The 20,643-nt window shown below is 30.5% G+C and overlaps 1 protein-coding gene across 23 annotated transcripts in view; it reads right to left on the reverse strand.

The window, feature by feature from the left end:
- Window positions 1-20,643, reverse strand: part of PPIP5K2 (diphosphoinositol pentakisphosphate kinase 2) — an 83,647-nt gene that overhangs the window by 40,444 nt on the left and 22,560 nt on the right. For 9 of the 23 annotated variants that reach the window (XM_057492937.1, XM_057492930.1, XM_057492924.1 and 6 more), the window contains 15 exons: window positions 19,199-19,289; window positions 17,898-17,983; window positions 16,657-16,811; window positions 15,327-15,428; window positions 14,255-14,416; window positions 12,780-12,901; window positions 11,530-11,631; window positions 10,335-10,421; window positions 9,501-9,580; window positions 9,143-9,248; window positions 8,349-8,434; window positions 6,353-6,478; window positions 6,090-6,211; window positions 5,635-5,817; window positions 444-585 (listed from right to left, as the gene is read on the reverse strand). In XM_057492937.1, the coding sequence (XP_057348920.1) occupies window positions 444-585; window positions 5,635-5,817; window positions 6,090-6,211; window positions 6,353-6,478; window positions 8,349-8,434; window positions 9,143-9,248; window positions 9,501-9,580; window positions 10,335-10,421; window positions 11,530-11,631; window positions 12,780-12,901; window positions 14,255-14,416; window positions 15,327-15,428; window positions 16,657-16,811; window positions 17,898-17,983; window positions 19,199-19,289 (1,752 nt within the window). Of the gene's footprint in view, window positions 1-443; window positions 586-5,634; window positions 5,818-6,089; window positions 6,212-6,352; window positions 6,479-8,348; window positions 8,435-9,142; window positions 9,253-9,500; window positions 9,581-10,334; window positions 10,422-11,529; window positions 11,632-12,779; window positions 12,902-14,254; window positions 14,417-15,326; window positions 15,429-16,656; window positions 16,812-17,897; window positions 17,984-19,198; window positions 19,290-20,643 lie in introns of all 23 variants that reach the window. The other 14 variants (XM_036886835.2, XM_036886829.2, XM_036886825.2 and 11 more) reach the window with 3 other exon arrangements.

Below are 20,643 nucleotides of genomic sequence, written 5' to 3' on the forward strand. Positions count from 1 at the left end.
TCCTTCTTATTATGCTGCCTATTTGCTGCCTAACTGTAAGGTACTGCTACATAATGAACCAAACAAGAATGTTTTTAAGCAATAATATTGTAGTATCTTGGTATGGTAGTAGTGGGTAACCCTACACTTACCATGGTGAGCACTTAGTAATATCTATAATTATCAAGTTACTATATTGCACAACTGAAACTAAATTAGTAATGTATATCAACTGTATTCCAATAAATAAGACAAAAGAATGCTTTATTATTTCTTTTATGCTATCATGGGTAAAAGAACTATAACTTAGCTATTATTCTTTTGCTGGATATATATTAACTCATACCTAGATATAATATGAGAGGCTTGCCTTTTATGATTGGTGCATCTTATTTTTAAATGTTTATAGTAATTGGATAGTAATTTTTACTTGTTTTATGCTCTAGGGAAAACATAATATTTACCTGATGATTTGGGTTCCTCCATTCTATGTCTTATTTGAGAAGTCAAACTTTGTATCAAAGAATAAACTTTGTCGCAGGTCTTCACAGGATTTTTAATTAAATGCATTGATTTGATAAGAGAAATGCTTCCAGATGGAGTAAGCTACAAATGAGTAAAGTATACATTTTATATCTGGTTATGCCCAATTGCTGAAGAGAACAATATAAAAAATTTTCCAGTAGCTGGAGAATAATTCCATACCATAACTTAAGATGACCCCCAAAATACAGTAATAAGATTGAGGAGGAAGTAAAACCTCAGAACTTCATGTCAAAAAAAAAAAAATGTTAGCTATCATTAGACTATCCAGAGAAAATTTAGCTGAAGTACTCTTACAGTGAGATTTTAATCTAGCTTATGACAAATGGCCAACTCATGTGCAAATATGGCTCTAACCATGTGATATATTATTTAACAGGTTATAACTCTAAGACTCTACTATCATCATCTTTTTCCAGATGAGTTACTTAACACAGGTTAAGCAACTTGCCCAACATCAAATCATTAGTATGTGAAGAGTGGGATAAAAAAGCAGGTTGTCTGTCAATGGATATGGAGAAAAGGGAACCCTCATGCCCTGTTGGTGGGAGTGTAAATGGTGTAGCAGCTATGGAAAACACTGCAGAGGTTCCTCAACAAATTAAAAATACAAAGACCACATGATCCAGCAATTCTACTTCTAAGTATCACCCAAGGAAAATGGAAACATTAACTTAAAAAGATACATACACCCTTGTATTTATTGCAGCATTATTTATAATAGCTAAGATATGGGAGGAACCTAAATATATACTGATAGATGAAGAGATAAACAAGATGTGGTATATACACACAATGGAGTATTACTCAGCCATAGAAAAGAATGAAATCTTGCTATTTGACAACATGGATAGATTTAGAGGGTCCATCCATTATGTTAAGTGAAATAAGACAGAAAGACAAATACCATATGATTTCATGTATATGAAGAATCTAAAACAACAAAACAAAATGAATAAAAAATAAAACTCAGAAATAGACTAAAAACATATAAAGAACTGGTGGTTGCCAGAGGGGAGTGAGGTGGGAAGATAGGTGAAATTGGTAAAGAGAGTTAAGGGGTACAAATTTCCAGTTCTCAAATAAGTAAGTAAGGGGATGAAAAACAGCCTAGGGAATATAGCCAATAATACTGTAATAACTTTGTATGGTGACAGATAGTAACTACACTTATTGTGCTAAGCATTTTGTAGTGCATGTAAATGTTTAATCATTCTTTATGCTGTACACCTGAAATTAATATGTCAACTACACTTTGATAAAAAAATTTTTTTAAAAAGCAGTTGGTCTGGCTACAGAGCTGGTGCTCTTCACCACCATTTTTATGCCTTTGTGATGAGATTTTTCCAAGTCAACAAAAGCCATTAATGACAACCTGGTTTCAAATTCCAGTTCTGACACTTAGCTTGGCAGGTTATTTAACCCCATCAAATAAGCTTCTACAGGTATAAAAAAAGAGTGTGAAGTTGAATTCCACTTCTTGTTATGAACTAGGTAGTTTGGAACAATCTAACCACTGAAGATAACTAAAAATCCTGGGGAAAGAATTTCTATACTTTTGCTTTCAACTATCTAAGAGATAATACAGTAAAGAATTATGGAACCAAAATCCATAGGTCAGGGATCCTCGCAATTAAGGCTGTTTTTGCACTGGAGATGTCTATTCATCTTAAATAGACAGCAAGGAGTGGAGAAGAGCTTTAATAGCCTTATTAGGGTAAAGGGACAAAAGTGAATTCCAGGGTTCCCAAAGGTGGACCTCTAGTAAACTCTCTGTATTTAGTTTTCAAAAAAGTGAGGGTGAATCAGAAGCAAACCAACCCACCAACAAAGTGTAGACCAGGTTCAAGTCAACTGTTGGCCCAGAAAGATCTGTTTGAAACTGGGTTAAGGCAATCCTAGATTGCTATGCCCAGAGATGTATGGCAGGAACAAACAAAAAACCTTACTGGAATATGATAATCTTAAACTCAATTTATTTCCACAAATAAATAAAATACCCACCCATAATTAAAGATATTCAGGCACACAACAAAGCAAGACACCATGAGTGCCAATCAGCAGAACAGAAAGCAAAAATGAAACCAAAGAGACTCTGGGCATTAGAATGATCAAAAATTAAAAAATGGAGAAATTTCCTGTATTCAAAATAAAAGTTGCAAAATCATCAAGGAACTGCAAACTTTTGAAAAATGGCAATGAATCATACATCAAAAAAGAAGCAAATTGAAATTCTAGTATTGAAAAATACACTGGCTCAATTTAAAGTACATTAGATACAATAAAAAATAGATTTAGCAAATTGAAAGACTGGTTAGAAGATTTTATCCAGATTAAAGCACAGAGACAAAAGGATGAAAAAAATAAATGTAAGAGAAAGTTCCAAAAACATATATATATATTTGGAGACCCAGAAAGAAGTCACAGAAGCAGTATGTTTAAAAAGAACTTTTCAAACATAAAAAAAAACAAAAACAAAAACAAAAAACCAAAAAACTTTCCCAAACTGAAACTACAGACCCTGAAATCCTAATAAATTACTAGCAGGATAAATTAAAAAGCAATCTACAATCTAGACATACAAAAGAAAATTGCTAAAAACAAAAGTGAAATAAAATGTAAAAAATGGCCAGAAGGAGGTATTAATAAAGACTGCCTTCAAAGGTGCAACAATAGATCAATAGCTGACTTCTGAAGAGAAACACTGGAAGCTAGGAGGTAGTGAAATATCTTTAATGCAATGAAAGAAATAAATACCATCCTAGAATTTTATACCCTGTTAAAATATCCTGTAAGAGTAAAGTTAAAATAAAAACCTCTTCAGACAAACAAAAAATAATTCACTACAAGGAGACTGATACCAATGGAATTACTATATTTTTATTTAAACAGAAGGAAAATGATCTTAAATGGAAACTCTGAAATTAAGAAAGAATAAAGCATAATTAAAACATTAAATTAATGGAAAAATTAAATGAATAATGTGTATAAAAGAATAACTCTTAGCAAATAATAATAATTATAGTAATAACTCTTAGCAAAATAGGAACAGAATGGGATTTCCTTTTTTTGCAAAAGAATAGCTATAAAAAATCTACAGAAGCCATCATACTTAATACACAAGTGTTAGAAGCTTTCTCATTGAGAACACGGACAACAAAAGAAATGACACTTCTATTTAATATTGTTTTGAAGGTGTTAGCTACTGAAGTAAGACAAGAAAAAGAATAAAAAACAAGGACTGTGGGAAGGGAAAAATACCTGTGATATACTTTAAAGGATAAAAAATATCTAAAGATAAATTATTAATAAATGCATTCAATAAGGTTGATATATATATAGTCAGCATTAGAAAAACTTTCTATATAGCAGCAATAGTCAGAGTGAAATTTTTAGAGTTACCATTTACAATTACATAATTTTTTTTTAATACAAATTTTCACAAATGACAGATTTAATGCAATCTAAATCAATAAGCCAACAGGACCTTTGACCAGCTTATTTAAAAATTTATATGAAAATGCAAGAAAAGCCAAGAAAAACTTGAAGAAGGAACCATTTAGGATTGGGAGACCTGATTCAACAGTAAAAGAGTCAACAAAAGAATATAGTCTGGAAACAGACCACACACATATGATAAAGGTGAAACTACATTAAAGTGGGGAAAGGTGGTCTTTTCAGTATGTGGTGCTGCAATACCTGGATATGCACATGGTTAGGAAAAACATCAATTTTGATATATTACAGCACTCACAAAAGTTAATTTCAAAGGACTGCAAATAAATGTAAAAGGCAAAACAAAAAAGTTTATAGAAGATCATATATAAGACTATCTTATTAGCACTGGTTAGAAAAAGATATTATCAACAAAACATTAAAATGCATTGGCCAGAAAGAAAAAATTGAACTTGGAATTCATGAAAAGTAAGAACTTTTACTTTTCAAAAATCATCACTTAGGCTCAGAGTAAATGGTAGTATTTAGAACATACGTAACAAAGGGCTCATATACAAAATACATAAAGAACTTCCACTACTCAACAAGAAAAACACAATTAGCAGAAAAAAAAGGATAAGAGACTTGAAGAGAAGGTCTCATGAAACAGGGTATCTAAATATCTAAATGGTCAATAAACATTAATACTACAATGAGATACTACTATATTCCCCTTCATAATGGCCAAAATTGAATAGTCTGAGAATACATAGAATAGAGAATATGTAGAACAATGACAATTCTCATGGACTTCTGGTGGGAGTGTAAATAAATTCAATGACTTTGAAAACCAGTTTGATATTGTCTACTAATACTGAAACATAAGCATACTGTGGGTCACAACAATACCACTCCTAGAATATAGACAAGAGAAATGTTGCTCATATGCACTGGGAGGCATAAAAAGATACACATAGCAACAGTAATTGTAATAGCCCAAAATTATAATAGTAGAAAGCATATACAAATTATAATACATTCATAAAATAGAACATGGGTCAACAAACTACAGGTTGCAGGCCAAATGTGAGCTATAGCATAGTGCATGAGCTAAGAATGGTTTTTACATTTTTAAGTGATGGTTAAATAAGAAAGGAATATGCAACAAGAGACCATGCCTGACCTGCAAAGACTAAAATATTTACTCTCTGGTCTTTTATAGAAGAAGTTTGTCAACCTTGCAATAAAATACTACACAGAAATGATTACTGATTATCTATGGAAATTCTCAAAAACATGAACTATGACATTTCACAAACATAATATTGAACAAAAGAAGCCAGACTTATAAAAGAAAACATATTCTATCATATGAAGCTTACTTAAAAAATAGCTGAAACCAAGACTCTAGTAGTTAGAGATGCATACTTATCCAAATAAGTATTCTGGATATGGTAAGACTATAAAAAGAGCAACATAAAAAGTCAGGCTACTGGTTATTTCTAGGACATTAAGGTTAAGGGCACACAGGCGCCAAAGTTGTTCTAGTATTCTATTTCTCTATACAATGGTGATGAGTATTTGCTTTTTAATACAATAAGATCTAAGTTTATGTTTCATGCACTTTTCTGTGGGTACATAACATTTCACAATGTAAAAGAGTTTGCTAAGACCTACCTTTTCATAATCTTCAGTAGTAAAATCTCTATCCTTCTGAAGTATTTCATGAAGTCTTGCTTTCACACGCTGCTGACAACTGCTCAAAGAGTCACTATCACTATCCAAAAGACCATTCATATTTGCACTTTTTACCATCTGAACAAGAATGGGTGTAAGCTCTCCTTCTAGAGCTAATAGCCCCTAAACATATTAAATAAAGGCAAAACAGATTTAAAAATTAATATGTGAAATAGAAAATAGCAATAATTTGTTACATGCTGAATTTCTTATGGCATAAGCTAAGTAGTTCCAATAAAGAAACTTTATTAATATTATAGCTTATCACTACCATTTCAGGGATTGAGTTGGAAGTCTCAAATTTGAAATTCTCAAGTATTGCCTTAGTAAAAATCTTTAAAAATTAAATATTAGATGAAAACTCTGGTAATTCTAAAAAAAAAACTTATATATACCTTTGCAAAAGCAGCTGCAGTCATCTGGACTCGTCCTTCATCAGAGGCATAAATTTTGAGGTCATGTCGATAGGTACTATGTAACCTAAGTAAACCACAACCAGGAAATCCTGCATAATCTCCTGAAAATAAATCCTCAAATCACTTAAGCTATATTTTTATCTCACTGCATTTCTATACATATTAACAACATCTCAAAAGAAATGAGGATTTGAAGATACGATCTATGCATTTAACCAAATTAAAGAAACTCCAAGATTTACCTTGACCTCCAGGATACATACACCTGAAAGCTCTTCCAAGTTCTTCCGCCTGGACCCTGCCTGCAGGGGTTAGTTCTCCTCCCCATTTCAGAACCAGAAGTAAGGATGGTTCTTCTCTTCGGTTGTCTTAAGATACATAGAAATGGATAAAACAAATGTCAAATTTGTTTTTTTTAAACAACGTTTCATGATTTTTTCTTTGTGCTCTCTTCTGCAGTAGAATATAGCCCTTCTGCAAATTATTTTGTTCCTTAAGCACAGCTATCTTGTGGGCCTTTGCTTCTTTTAGGAATACCCCTGTTCCACCTGTTAAAATCTTATTAAAGTTTCAAAATCTTCCATACTTTAGGAAGAAGGTTCTTTCCCAGTTTTCTGAAAGGAAGTGTTGCTTCTGTTTTCCTGCTGTCATAGCGATATAAAAACAGTGGTATTTGCCTTATGTATTTAGTTGTGTCAGATATGTTAGATTTAGAGCTCCTTAATGACAGGATCCAGATCTTATCTTTAGATCAAGATGCTCCTGCAGTACTGTCACATGAAAGGTAATGTTAACTGAAGTGAAGATGTATATATCTTAATGATTCGGAATCTGTGGTTTGCATAATTTTTAGGAAGATGTAAGATGGCAGAGCCTAATATTTATTCAATAAAATGTAGCCAGGAGAATGCTTTTCAAATTTGGAATTGTGGAATCTCTGTATGTCCCAGACCAAAGTATATTCTCAGACATAGGGGAAGGTACTGTACTATAAATGAGTGTTTCTAAACTTAATTTTGACCTGCCTTTTATCATGTCCTAAGATCTGTGTTGGTTTACAGAAACAAAGGCGATTTAAAAATACACAATGTAAGTGCTAAAGAAGTTAATGATGATTCAATAAAAGGGATAGAAAATGACCCTTTCCCCTGGGGCTAGTTAGTATTTATAGGTGCTTTGTCTTGCAGGCCAGTATTAATTTACATAACGACAATTAATTGACTTATTTTATATGTTTTTGACCATAAACACTAAGATACAGGAAATTAATCTGTATTGCTAATAACCACAAAGGGTGAACAGAGCAATATGTCAGGTATTAAAATAAATATATAAAGATCAGTATCATCAAACCTGTGACTTCATTTTTTGCTATTATAAATAATGCCATTGTAAATATCCCAACAGATTAATCTTTCTCTGAATATATGATTACTTAGTTGAGATAGGCTCTTATAAGTAGAATTAAGGTCAAAACATGAATATTTTTTTGAAGTTTTTGATATATATAGCCAAATTACTTTTCAATGAGTTATATCAATTTAGGATCCTATCAGTAGACTGACAGTTCTTCTCACACTGTACTCTCATCAGCATTCTTTATTTCTGTTTGAAAAAAGAATAGAATAAGAAAATACTTTGCCAGTGTGAAAGGCAAGAGTGATCACTATTGCTGTCATTATTTCATTGGGCATCTGCATTTCTCCATGAAATGGCTTCTTCAATCCCTGCCCATATTTCTTTTGAAAGGTATATGAATATGTAGATTTCTGTGCTGACTGTTCTCAGGTCAGTAATCTTGTTTAAATGATTATTTTCTGATTTATTGGGTAGGGAAAATGTCTATTTTAGAAACATGTTGATTGTGCATTTTTTTCAAAGTCTTCATGAGCTTTTTTTCCATATACTCTGTCCTCTTCTATCAAAAGAGGAAGAAAGAGCCCCATTAAGTAATAGTTATTTACAAATAAATAAGCTTTCTAAAACAACCCCAGGTAAAAGGGAAGTCCTAAGGAGTTTGCAAATAATTTTATCTAACCTTCGCTTAAAAGATAAAGAATAAAATCTATCCTTTATTTAAGGGTAGAAAGCACAGTTGACATCACTCCCCTTTATTTTTCCTTTATTCAGCATGCAAATCTCTAACCTATTAGACTGAAGAGGGCCCAAGGGTAATCAACAATGAATAGTAAGTCCCTAATTATAATTAAAAAACAACAGGCATTAATAATAACATACCTTCCTCTTCGCTAGATGTTTTAGGACAACCATGAGGCAGATAGGTTAACTGGACCTTTCGATTTATTCCAGAAAAATGGCCATACCTGAAAAATACAATGGCAAGCAGAACAGTAAGTGTTCAATGTGTTCAGTAAGTGTCCAATGTGACCTCCTAAAGAAAAACTAAAATCTATCCAGAGAAAAACTAAGACTTACATATTAGTTCCCCCTTCTATTGGTAATTACCTTGTTGAATTCTTCAAAATATCCTAGCAGAAAATCTGTACCATAGGTAGTCATTCTAACCTCATTAAAAATGAAAATACACAATTTTAAATAGATGACAAAGTATAGAAATACAAAAAAACATAAATGTATAGGTCTTTAAAACAATAAAGGAGTAAGACTTCAAGTGGTCAAATATGTAAAAGTTTGTAAGAGAGATATTGCTGGTACCAATTTAACTTCACTAAAACATAGTTCAAAATTATTTTTTATTTAAACAATATTGCATCTGCAGTCAAGTAGCAATATAACCTTCATTCTAAGTAGTACTTCACAAAAAAAACCAAATTTGTTGTCCTGTTTTGATCTCATCAAAATTAAAACTAAAACAATAACCTTCAATACAACGATCTACTTTTTCAGTGGTGAAAATAAAAATCTCTTTAGACTTCCATTGATTTTTCCTCAGCTAGTGATCAAGAGCAAAAAATTCAAACTACAAAAGAAATTAACAAGAAAAGTCACACATATTAAAAAAGAGCACTCCAAGTAGTTATTAAAATTAAGGGTTTCAAAAAGATACTCACATCTCTAGTACAGTTTTAAGTTGTTCAAGTTTTGGCTTGTTTTCTTCAATTTCAGAATCATTATTTTGCCCCAGCTCCATAAGAAGTTGTCGTGCAATATCTAGTACTTCCTATAAAATAAATTAATAAAGAATTAAATTTTTTTTTCTGTGTCATTAAATATAGACTGATTTATTTTTATAAAATTCACATGGTTCAAAACTCAAAACAATTTAAGAAGATACACAGTTAAAAGTTATTCCTCCCTCTCTCCATCCTCCCAGTCTTTAAACCTCATCCCCTCATAACCTTTAAAGAATTGAATTTTTATGTAACTCTGATATTAGCAATTTAAAACTCAACAAGAAATTAAATACACTTGCCTGTAGTTGTTTTGGCTTTTTGAGTTTTAATTTCCCAGATTTATACCCATCACACTTTTCAAAAAGATCAAAAAATCTTATAAAAAAAAGACAGAGCACTGTTAGTTGTTTGTGATAATATTACTACCATATATTTAAATAAATTGATTGTAATAAATGATAGATATGGTACTAGAACAATAATAAATGATAAGATATGGGACTTGTGGTCCTAGGATTTCAAATTCTGATGTTCTCTTTCACTATACGATGTTGATCCTCTACTTTGAGAAAACTTTGTATTTTTATCAAACTAATAATCACTAGCATATTTTTTAAAGTTTTCTCATGATGGAAACTGTATACATGATTATAATACAAAATATATACTCCTCAAGGTCACTGCACACACACACATATTTAAAAATATATCTATTTTGACAACTATTAAATGATTCAGGTTTTCAAATTTTATTGTCTCCATATCAAACACTGAATAGAAGTAACAAACTTTCACTTACTAATTTTCTTCTATTAACTTGAGAGATTAATGACTCTCAGAAAGCAATGTAGGAGAATAATAAACCAAGATTAAGTAGAATAATTTTAGAACAATAAGTGGAAACCAGGTCAGATGGATGATCATTTATGGACACTGTCACATAATTTTCAGATGCTGATACTATATAATTATTTTAAATAGATTTTTTTCATAGAGTAGTTTAAATATTATTGGCTAAGAAATGGAGACAAACAGTTCATCTATATCATGTATTTAATTAAAAAGTTGATCACCTATCTGAAATCTTAAATTATCTCTTGAGTGTTAAATTATTCCCCTTAAAACATACTTTTGATGCCTGACTTCCATTTTCATTTTTTGTTTTGGTGTTCGATCCCCGTGACGTATAACAGCTATGACACATCTAAGTTCCATCCTAAAAAAAAAAAAAAAAAAGTTCTCAATTTCCTAACAAAGATTTGTGTTGTATAATTCAGATTAATACAACATCTGATTATTTACTTAGAGCCATTTTTTACCATTTCAAGATCTTCCCCATGAAGAACGGTATTTGCAACAACGAGGTAATTTTATCAAATCAAATCATAAAAAGAATTTAAGCAGCTGGAGTGGGAATAACGTTAAGCTATGTATCTGCTTCTTCTCTAGAGATGACTACACTACCTCTGGGATAAAAGCAAATATTCTGTAATCCCAGAACTTTGCTAAATACATGCCCTATAGCATAGACCATCATGACTGAGATTTCATTGAATCAAATTTAAGCTTTACTTGATAAATGCTATATTTATTTTTCCCATGAAAGAAGAACAAGTATTTCATACTCAAATTACTGGAAGATAAAACTATCCAGGAAGAATTGCTAAGAGTATAATTTAGAGTTTGCCAAACTGTAAACCACAAAACACAACCCTGCAGGATTTTAAAAAGTTACCTGAAAAATTTTGTGTTAAGTAAGTTTGGAAATACTGGCTTAAAGACAAAATTAAATATTTTTGTTTCTTCTTACACAATCAGGACTTCTTAGAATATTTAATATGCTAATATAAATCTCTACACTGTGACTATGAAGCATTCAGTCAACTAACTCACCTGAGTAGCAGGTAAGTTTCAAGCAGTAACTTTCACTAAGACAATGTTATGAAAACACTTTGGTAGTATTGGTCTAATTAATTTACCACAAGATACAGCTGTATATTTTTTCTTCTCGTGAGGAGGAATGCCAAAGTTGTATGACTACTGACTATTTACCTTTCAGTAATGCACTTATTGGCACTTCATTTTTATGGCTTAATTCAATACTTCTATCAGTATCCAAGCATTTTTCAGAATTTTATTTGTAACAGTATAAAAGATTTTTAGTCCAGGTGGACCCTTGCAAAAGCATATAATCTATTTCTCCATCTGCAAAGTGAATCAGTATGAAAACAGTACCCTAATCACTCAGAAATTTAATCTTTATTGTAACAGCATGGACTGATTCTCAATTAAAGGAGATTCTCAATGAAAATATTCAGACTTACATAGTTCCAGACGTCGTTGGTACAATTGGTATATCTTCAGCTTCTAAGGGTATTGACCAGGGGATATGAAATTGTGGGGCAAGCTCTCGCATTACAGTATTGCTTTGAGATAGGAAAAAAATATTAAAAATAAGCTCATTTGAAGACAAAACTGGGTACTTAATGACAAGTGACAGAAAATCACAGGAGTTAGTCAAACTACCTAGTGATTATGTGATTATAGCACACAAAAAATAACCCTGATCAATCCTGATAAGAAAAATTAGATCAGCAGTTCTAAACTTGTTTATCAGAACACACTAACTTTAGTTTTAAATATATAAATCATACTGGATTAAAATAAATCACTGTAACTGCTTTATATCTATTAACGTAGATTCTCTTCTGATTATTTCTTAACAGTTTACTGATCACCTGGTAAAGCTATTCTAAATACCATTGTTCATTCTCAACAAATTTCTATTCTATTTTACTAAAGGGGTTAACAATAGAAACAAGTTTAATTATAAAACAATTTTTGTTTTGTTCAGCTCCCCCAAATTTCTCTTTGAGGTTAAATTCACAAATCTTTGAAATATACTATAAAAGCTAACTAATGATTAACATATATTTTAAAGTTTAAGATTCTTATAGCTTTGTCATATATACTTTAAAATGGTTTAAAAACAGTTATTGTCTTGCAAGTTTTCCAAATCAAGTTATAAGAAAACAGGTCAAAGAACATAAAAATGAAATTTCTATATACAATAATTACTTTTGAATTCACTTTGACAATTTCATGGGATTATCTCTAAGTAACATATGCTTATAGAAAGCAGCATTCAGAAAAGAATCCTGCATTCCAAGTATTTCTATTTTACTCTGGTTACTTATATCATGAATGTTAATTTTGTGCCATTGAGTAAGAGAATGAAATCTTTTCAACAACAACCATAAAACTTGAGAACAAAGTAATCTAATAGGTTAGCTGTCTTGACTTATCACTGTTGTAGCATTTCTAAATCTATGAAGCTAAATTATATTTAAGACTTTATCTGTACTGGTCATAAATTAAGCTGTCTTTGATAACCCAAAGTATAATTCAGGATTTGGCATGCTCTTTGGGATGCCATTTTATGAACACTGGTTTTTTATTCTAGAGTGTTTACCAAAACCCTGATCATGTGATGTTTACAATTATTTGGTTTCTAAATAACTAGTATGCATTAGTTATAAGTAAAGAGGAAAAACTATAAATAAAAAATTCTTACCCAAGTATTTTTGCACAATCATCATAATACTTCATGGAATTTTTCACAAAACTGAAGCCATTAACATCACAGACATAGGATTGTCCATTGGCCCGTAATAAATCAAAGCCACAAACTGTTTGCTATTTAAAATAAATTATAAACTTTAAATTTCTATTTAAAGTAAGATTCAGAGTTTTTCAGTTGTATTGGAACATACCAAATTTTATAAATGTCTAAAAGTACATTATTGTTCATTAGTTTACTCCATAATTCAGTAAAAAATGAAAATTATTTATTTGTAATTTAATTACTCTGAAAATATATCACACACATCATATGATTATTTAAGTTCCTTACCAAATGCTTAAGAGACTAGAGAGGACAAAAAATAATATATTATACCAAGAAGTTCTTCAATTCACATTTAATTAAAAACAAAAGTAAAAAAATTTAGGGGCTTTGTTAAATTTTGTGCTAGTAGACATTATATGACTTTAATACAAAGAAACAAAAGGAAAAATAATTTTTAAGACATATCCTAGAAGAAATGTCCAAATATCTCTATGCATTTTTAAACCCTGACAACCACATACTTGTGAATACCTCAAATAAATTTATCTGGGAGAAGAAAACAGTTGAAAAGTATGTTTCCTGCTCAGTCGCCAGGAATTTCCTGGTGTTCTACATTTTACATTCAAATCATCACATATTAATATAATGTGACTTTAAGTCATGGCTTTTGGAATGCTGGTAGAACAAAATTAAAATGATTTATATAAGGCTATCAAAATGTATTTACAGGCTAATATTCCTTCAACACAAAGAAGTTATTATTTATTAACCAGTAATACACACTAATCTTTAAGCCACATATTCAAAACAAGGCTTCAAAAAAGTTTATCTTTTATTAGATACAAGTTTTACTACTTCTACTTAAATCTATATTAAATCTTTACATTAGTAAAACCTAACAATATAGACTGAGGGAATTACAAAAGTAAAAAGTTTTATTTAAAGAAATATATTTGCATTCCTTTAATGAACATATTTTATCATATATAATAGGCAAAAAGGATCAATTGCCAAGGTTTGAGGACTAATGATGGTCTTTTTCATTCAACAAAAAAAATCACTTATCAACTCTGAGTATATAATACTGTAACCAGTTGTTTTTAATGTTAAACAATACCCCTAAACACTGATTGACTCTATTGTTTCAGTTAAGATTTCCTTTGTACTTTAATTTCTAAATACACTGACAAAGTTCCCTTTTATATAATACAGAAAGATTACAGAGAAACAAGTCTTCATTTATTATGTTTTTTAAATTAACGGCCTTCTAAGAATCCCTTGAACAGTACATAAACAATTCAGATGTACCATTTAATTCAGCTTACTTCTCCAACTCTAAGTGCAAATAGCACCTCTTTGACTTAAAAAAGAAAATGAGAATTCCTTTTACAAAGGTCTACATGATCTGTGTAACATCTCACCTTAAATGCAAGGCAGACTTTCCAAGCAATTAATTTCTCTCGTGCATTGAGAATAACAGGGTATCTTACTTCTTTTCCTTCACTATCTCGCTCCACTTTGCCATCAAGTGCTGGAGATTTTCGAGCTTCAGCATGGGCATAATCTGGACCCACTGTATAAACCTTTCATAAATGTTAAAATATGTATCTTATTTAAAATATATAATTGATAAAAAATAGTTCAGTCTCCAGACTATTCTTTCACCCATCTTTCTATTCTAATAGAAAGAAGTAACTTCTGAAAGAACAATTAATAAAGGGGGGTGAGGGACAGTGTGATTTCAAAGACAGACAAGAGAGGAAAAAGCACTAGAAGCAAGGTAACAGAGGGCAGAGGGATGAAACGGAATGATATATTAGAGTTATTTGGTATGTTTTGTACTTCAAGAAATAAGGTTGGTAGGACAGAGGGTAGACTGTTAAATATTTTATATGCCAGCCTTATGAATCTGATAATATTAGCCTATGTCAATGAGGATCCACAAGAGAATTTTGAAGGAAAGATTCATGATCAGGTTTACACCTTCAAAAGAACATGTTTGTTAGAGACTGGCTGAAGGTAAAGCAATTAAGACCTTATTTGCCACCAACAGAAGTCAAACATTTTTATGTTATCTCTGAGCTGCCATAGACCTCAAAATATCACTTATGATAATCAGTGCTTGGAAACTGGCGACTTTTAGACCCTTACTCACTATATTTTATTATTTGATGTCCTTTAAAAGATGCATATATATTACTGTATCACGAAGTTGGTTTTCAAATATTTTAATGACTATATTACAATAAAATTTGTCTCCTTTGTAATTCTGTGTTTTGTTTTAAGCATTTCAGAACATTATTCTAAAATAAGAATGCATAGGCTTCAGAATGCAAAAGGCATTCATAATATGTTACAGATTAAGTATACCTAGTCAAAAAGAAAGAGATTCAGAATATAGGTTAGATATAGTTAATTAAGGGGTAATTTCTTTTTCTGAGATTATTGGTAAACTCTAAATACAAAATTAAAATATACTTTAATCAATCCTACCTTTACATCAGTACCATCTGTAGGCATAAACTCTTCATATATGTATGAGCCTGTTTTTCGTACATTGCTTTCTGGGGAATAAACACTACTCCTACTGCCAATCTGAAAACAAAAGATGTATATCGATCTAAAATCTAATTAATCCTCCCATTTTTATAATATAACTCTTTTTAAAATCTATTTCCACCTTAGATATATCCAAAAAATTTTTTAATAAAAAATATTAACAGTATTTACTATGTAGTTGATACTGTATTATTTTGTTACAATTGTAACTTACATGCAAGTTAAATAGCATAAAACAATAAACACTAAAAATGTTTTGAAGATTCAACCAGACTGCTGCACATAGCTCTAGTTTGTTCTTTCTTACTACTACAAAAGTTTCTACTGTATAAATACACAATAATTCATTTATTCTCTTATTGACATATACTTAGGTTTTTTCCTAAACTTTACCTAGTAGAATCCTGTCTCTCTGAACATTCTTATAGGTGTCCCCAGGGCTCATGCATGCAAGAGTGTTTCTAAGGTATATACTAGAAGTGGAGTTGCTAGGTCATCGAATATGCTCATACTTAACCTACAGAGATAATGTCAAAATCTTTTATGAACTCTTTTGGCAATGCAGAGTCTCTGCAGCAATGTATGTAAGTTCCTACTGCTCTGCATCCTTGTTTATACTTGGTATTGTGAGACCTTCTTAATATTTGCCACTCTAATGGAATATAAAATCATATCTCATTGTGTTCTTACTTTGCATTTCTATGACTGCTTAAGTGTACCTGCATTTTTAATCTTATTATATTGCTAAATTATGTTGCTAAGAGGGTATAGCAATTTGCATTCCTGTCAACATTTGGGCTTGGGCTTGTTTTCCAACTGCCTCAATATTTTTGATATTTGCCAATCCAAAAAGTACTTCAATGCCATTATCTTTTAGATTTGATTTGCATTTATTTTGTTATGGGTAAAATTTGAGCATATTTCATGTATGTGAAAGTTACAGGTGTTAATTTTTCTATGAACTATCCATTTGGGGCACCATTTTTCTAAAAGATTGCTGATCTTTACCTGAATTTCTCATATGAAGGTACATAAATGGAAGGTAGAAAGAAAATCTTCTTAGTATTTTGTAGGTAAAAATTTTGAACAAACAACATTAAATAACAAAATGATGCCTTGTTTTTCTAGTAAGAATGTCAGTTTTATTAATTTATCTCTAAATGATTCATTCTTAATCATAATTTATTAACTACTTGATTACTTTTAGTAAAATTTACACAAATATGTATGAAGAACAGTATTCACGCATATAACAAAAGTTTACCTTTCGAAAAAGTCTTTGACTTCCACCACCAGCAGATGTTGGATAATAAATGTAAACGTTGTGATCTTCTGCACTGACTGGCTTTTCTACAAATGGCTTTTGGAAAACTTCCCCATTTACTTCTACATGATCTTCCCCTTCAATCAGATTGCATTCTATAAATCAAACATAATAACAAGAAAAATTACATACAGCATATCATCTGGATATAATATTATTGACATTTTTTACTAGAAGAGATTATGAAGAAAATTAACCTTGGATAACTGATTTTATTTTCATTAAAAAAAAATTTAATTAAAAATTATGCAAAAACACATACCAACAATTATGGTCTATGGCATTATGAACTACAGTTGTTCTTCAAAGTCTTATGAACCTGCCATTTTACCCTACCATTCCACAGAGTTCAAAGTTAGATATGAAATGATGCCAACAAGACAGAAGTAAGCCCAGAATGCTATCATCTCCAGAAAAATGTATGGGATCATTTGTACCACAGATACCACAAACCATGAAATTAAATAAGTTAGAAAAGTCACCTATATGCACAGTAAGCAAACAATCCAATTATGAAGTTAATTTTTTACCTCTAGACACATGAGAAAAATTCCCTGTTAAAGATAATAAATGCTATCTCTGGTTTTTAATAAAAGTTGCTTTAAGATACAATGAAGTCATCAAAATTCCCCAATACTGTTATCAGAATATTAAATCTCAAAACAGATAAATATTTATCTTGCCTTTTTTATCTTCACTAAGGTATGTATATGTTACATACTATGCTTTAGATAACCAGGAAAATGAAGCAAAGGATGCTTTCAAATGTTAATACGCAGAATAAGTAGTAATATTTCAAAATTCCTAGTAATCAGAAATTTAACTGTGGCATCCTAGCATGAAGTTTCAATACTTAATTCAACGTCATAGATGAATCACTTGTTTATCACTAATCAACACAAATTTATTAAGCATGTAATTTAAAAATTCTTCTCTTTGTGTTTCAGGGATATGTCAAATGTAGACCAAAGAAAAGTAGGGTATATAATTCCCAAATTATTAGTTAGCCTTTTATCCTAACTCATAGTATTATACTTTAATTGAAATGTGATGGTTATTTAGATCACTAAAGAAAACCTGAATAGAATATATGAGTACTTTAAATTCCTTACATTTTATTATAGAAGGAAAGTGGCTCAAAAGTATGTTGAGTGACAGAAAATAGCACAAATCTCTCTTACCTTTGGGATTATTTGGGTCACGGTTCAAAATTGCATAACGAGGAAGTAAAATACCTTCAGCTTGAAGAATACTATATACTTCTCTCCTGAAGAAAAAGGAAACATCCTTATTGTTTTATCGCTCTATTTCACAATGAGTATATTATTGTACTATTCATAAAATATATTATTATGGTCCTGCCACTAAAAAAGACATGCATACCATCTTTTTATTTAAAAATTTTTTTTAATAAAATATCATTTAAAATGATGAAAAAATGTATTTTAAAGAAATATTCAGAAATATTAAACAAAAATGTATGTACAATGTTTTGTGGCATTTTAAAATATGAGAACACTCATTTTTAAAACAGGGAATGTAGGTGTACAAAAAGAATGGTTAAATAAAATTGCTCTATAACAATGGCAGAATATTACCATATCATTAAAAACGTCATACCCAAAGAACATTTAATGACATGGGAAAATATTCACAGTATTATAAAATTGATCCTATTTTGTAAAATATGAGTACATGTATGCACTGCTTTCTATATGAAAAAATATGGTAGCTGTAGTGGCAGGGTTAAATACCTTCTTTATGCTTTTATTTCCCAAGACTCTTAAAATGAACATGCATTTATATATATGCATGTATATATTTATAATATATATGTAACTATATATTAATATGTAAACCTAGGAAAATGTTTAAAAATTTTAGATATTAATAATGGTACTATCTAGAAGAATAGAAAAAAATAGGTCCTTATATGAAGCATTTTCATACATATAATCTCATAAAGCTAACAGAAAATAGAATGCTGGTGAAATTATAAGGGTAGCCATCAAAGTGAAACATCAATAAAATACATAAATCCATTTGCATTTTGTAATTTCTCTTAGAAATCCAGGCTTTTGGCCTCTTACATGAATGGTAAGAAGGTGAAATATTTTTCAAAATAGTTACACCTTACCATCAAAAAAATCCCAAGGAAAGCCCTAATTTCATCAGTCACATGACAGAAAAATGGTTCCTAATTTTCAATGGTTCAGTAGGCTCTGAAAATCAGGCAATCCTAGTTCAAGTCCTCATTTCTCTATTGTTGAACTACTTGTGACTTTGGGCAAATTAATTGATCCCCTGATTTTCAAGTTTCTTCACCTTTAAAACTATACATAAATACCTATTTCTAAGTATTACTTTGAGGATACTATGATTATAATGTATATGAAAACACCTGATGCCATTTCTGTGTATAGTAAATGCTAAATAAATGTTAAATTTTCCTTCCCTTAATTTAGTCAACTTCACCACTCACCTATCTTGTATGAGATACTGCATATTCAAGTCATTGATTACAAATGGATTCCTGAGTTTTGCATAGGCAACTGCTTTGTCCAGTGGAAATCCTAAGAACACATATTATTAACATATTCTGTGCAATCTCAAGATAAGTTGACAACTCTAACTTTATCAACTTGAATTTATGCCACTTCCCATAAAAGATTAATTTCATTATGAATACAACTGCTTTCTATATAATCATGGAATAAAAAAATATATAAAACTTTACTTAATTTGTACTATTAAATAAATGTCTTTTCTTCCTAGTTAATTTGATTGATAAAGCACAGCAAGCCAGTGGTTACATAACCATATTTAGAGCACTGACATTTTAGTCAATGCCTGATTATTCAGTCACCAGGCAGAAGGTTAGATTACTTCAAATACAAATAAAAATCTATATATAAATAACACAAATATATCACAATCACCTCGTAATTTTTACAAAATATATACCACTCTTCTCACTTAAGAAATTTTGATGCTTATATATAAATTAGCTGACATATCAAAGAACTTACACTTATTTAAAGACAGCAAAAAAGCAATTCTCATATCACAGATATGCTCAAAATATAAGACATATAAGCAGAATCACGCTTAGTATTATTAAGTCAATGTTAAGATACCAAAAATTAACTCCCTAACATTTCTAGACTTTGGTAAAATTACAAATTACAATGAAAACAAATCAAAAGCCATATATAGTAAGAAGTGGTCTAAAAAATATCTGAAGTATTTTAATGATTACACTTCACTCCCTGTATTGACACTAAAAGTTCCAACTTTACCCATTAATACATAGTTTTAAGAGAGGTAGGATACACAGTGGTTAAGAGCATAAATCAATGTTTAAATGCTGGTTCCATCTTTCATTAGCTATGTGACTTTCAGTAAATTTATTTCACATCTCTAAGCCTCTAATTCCCAGCTGTAAATGGGCATTATACCAAACTTAGCTAGTAATGTTTTTGAGAAATTAAATAAAAGAGGGTATATAACACATTTAGCCCAGTATGGGGCACAGTAAGTGCTCAATAAAGTTAGCTAATCTTCTTCCTTAAATGACAATATTTAAATGAGTATCATATCCACGAAAAAAGGTAAAAATCAGCAAGAAGGCATAACTTTAGCACTTAACTATAATATACTAAAGTTTATCTGTGAATACGCTACATTTTGTAGCAGTATTGAAACAGTAAAGTTTTATCCATAATGAATTTAAAAAAGGACTTATTCTTAAATTCCTCTAACTTTAAAACATTTAAGTAGAACTATTCTATACTGAGAATCACTTGGCCACAAATTACAAACCCTTTTAGTTTTCTAAGACTCTCAGAAGAAGAGACTGGCTTAAAGATGATGGTGTGAGAGGTAAGACAGAAACCTCCTCCCAAAACCACATATATCATGAAGATA

The sequence above is a fragment of the Manis pentadactyla genome, chromosome 2, assembly GCF_030020395.1.
Source record: "Manis pentadactyla isolate mManPen7 chromosome 2, mManPen7.hap1, whole genome shotgun sequence".
Taxonomy (NCBI): domain Eukaryota; kingdom Metazoa; phylum Chordata; class Mammalia; order Pholidota; family Manidae; genus Manis; species Manis pentadactyla.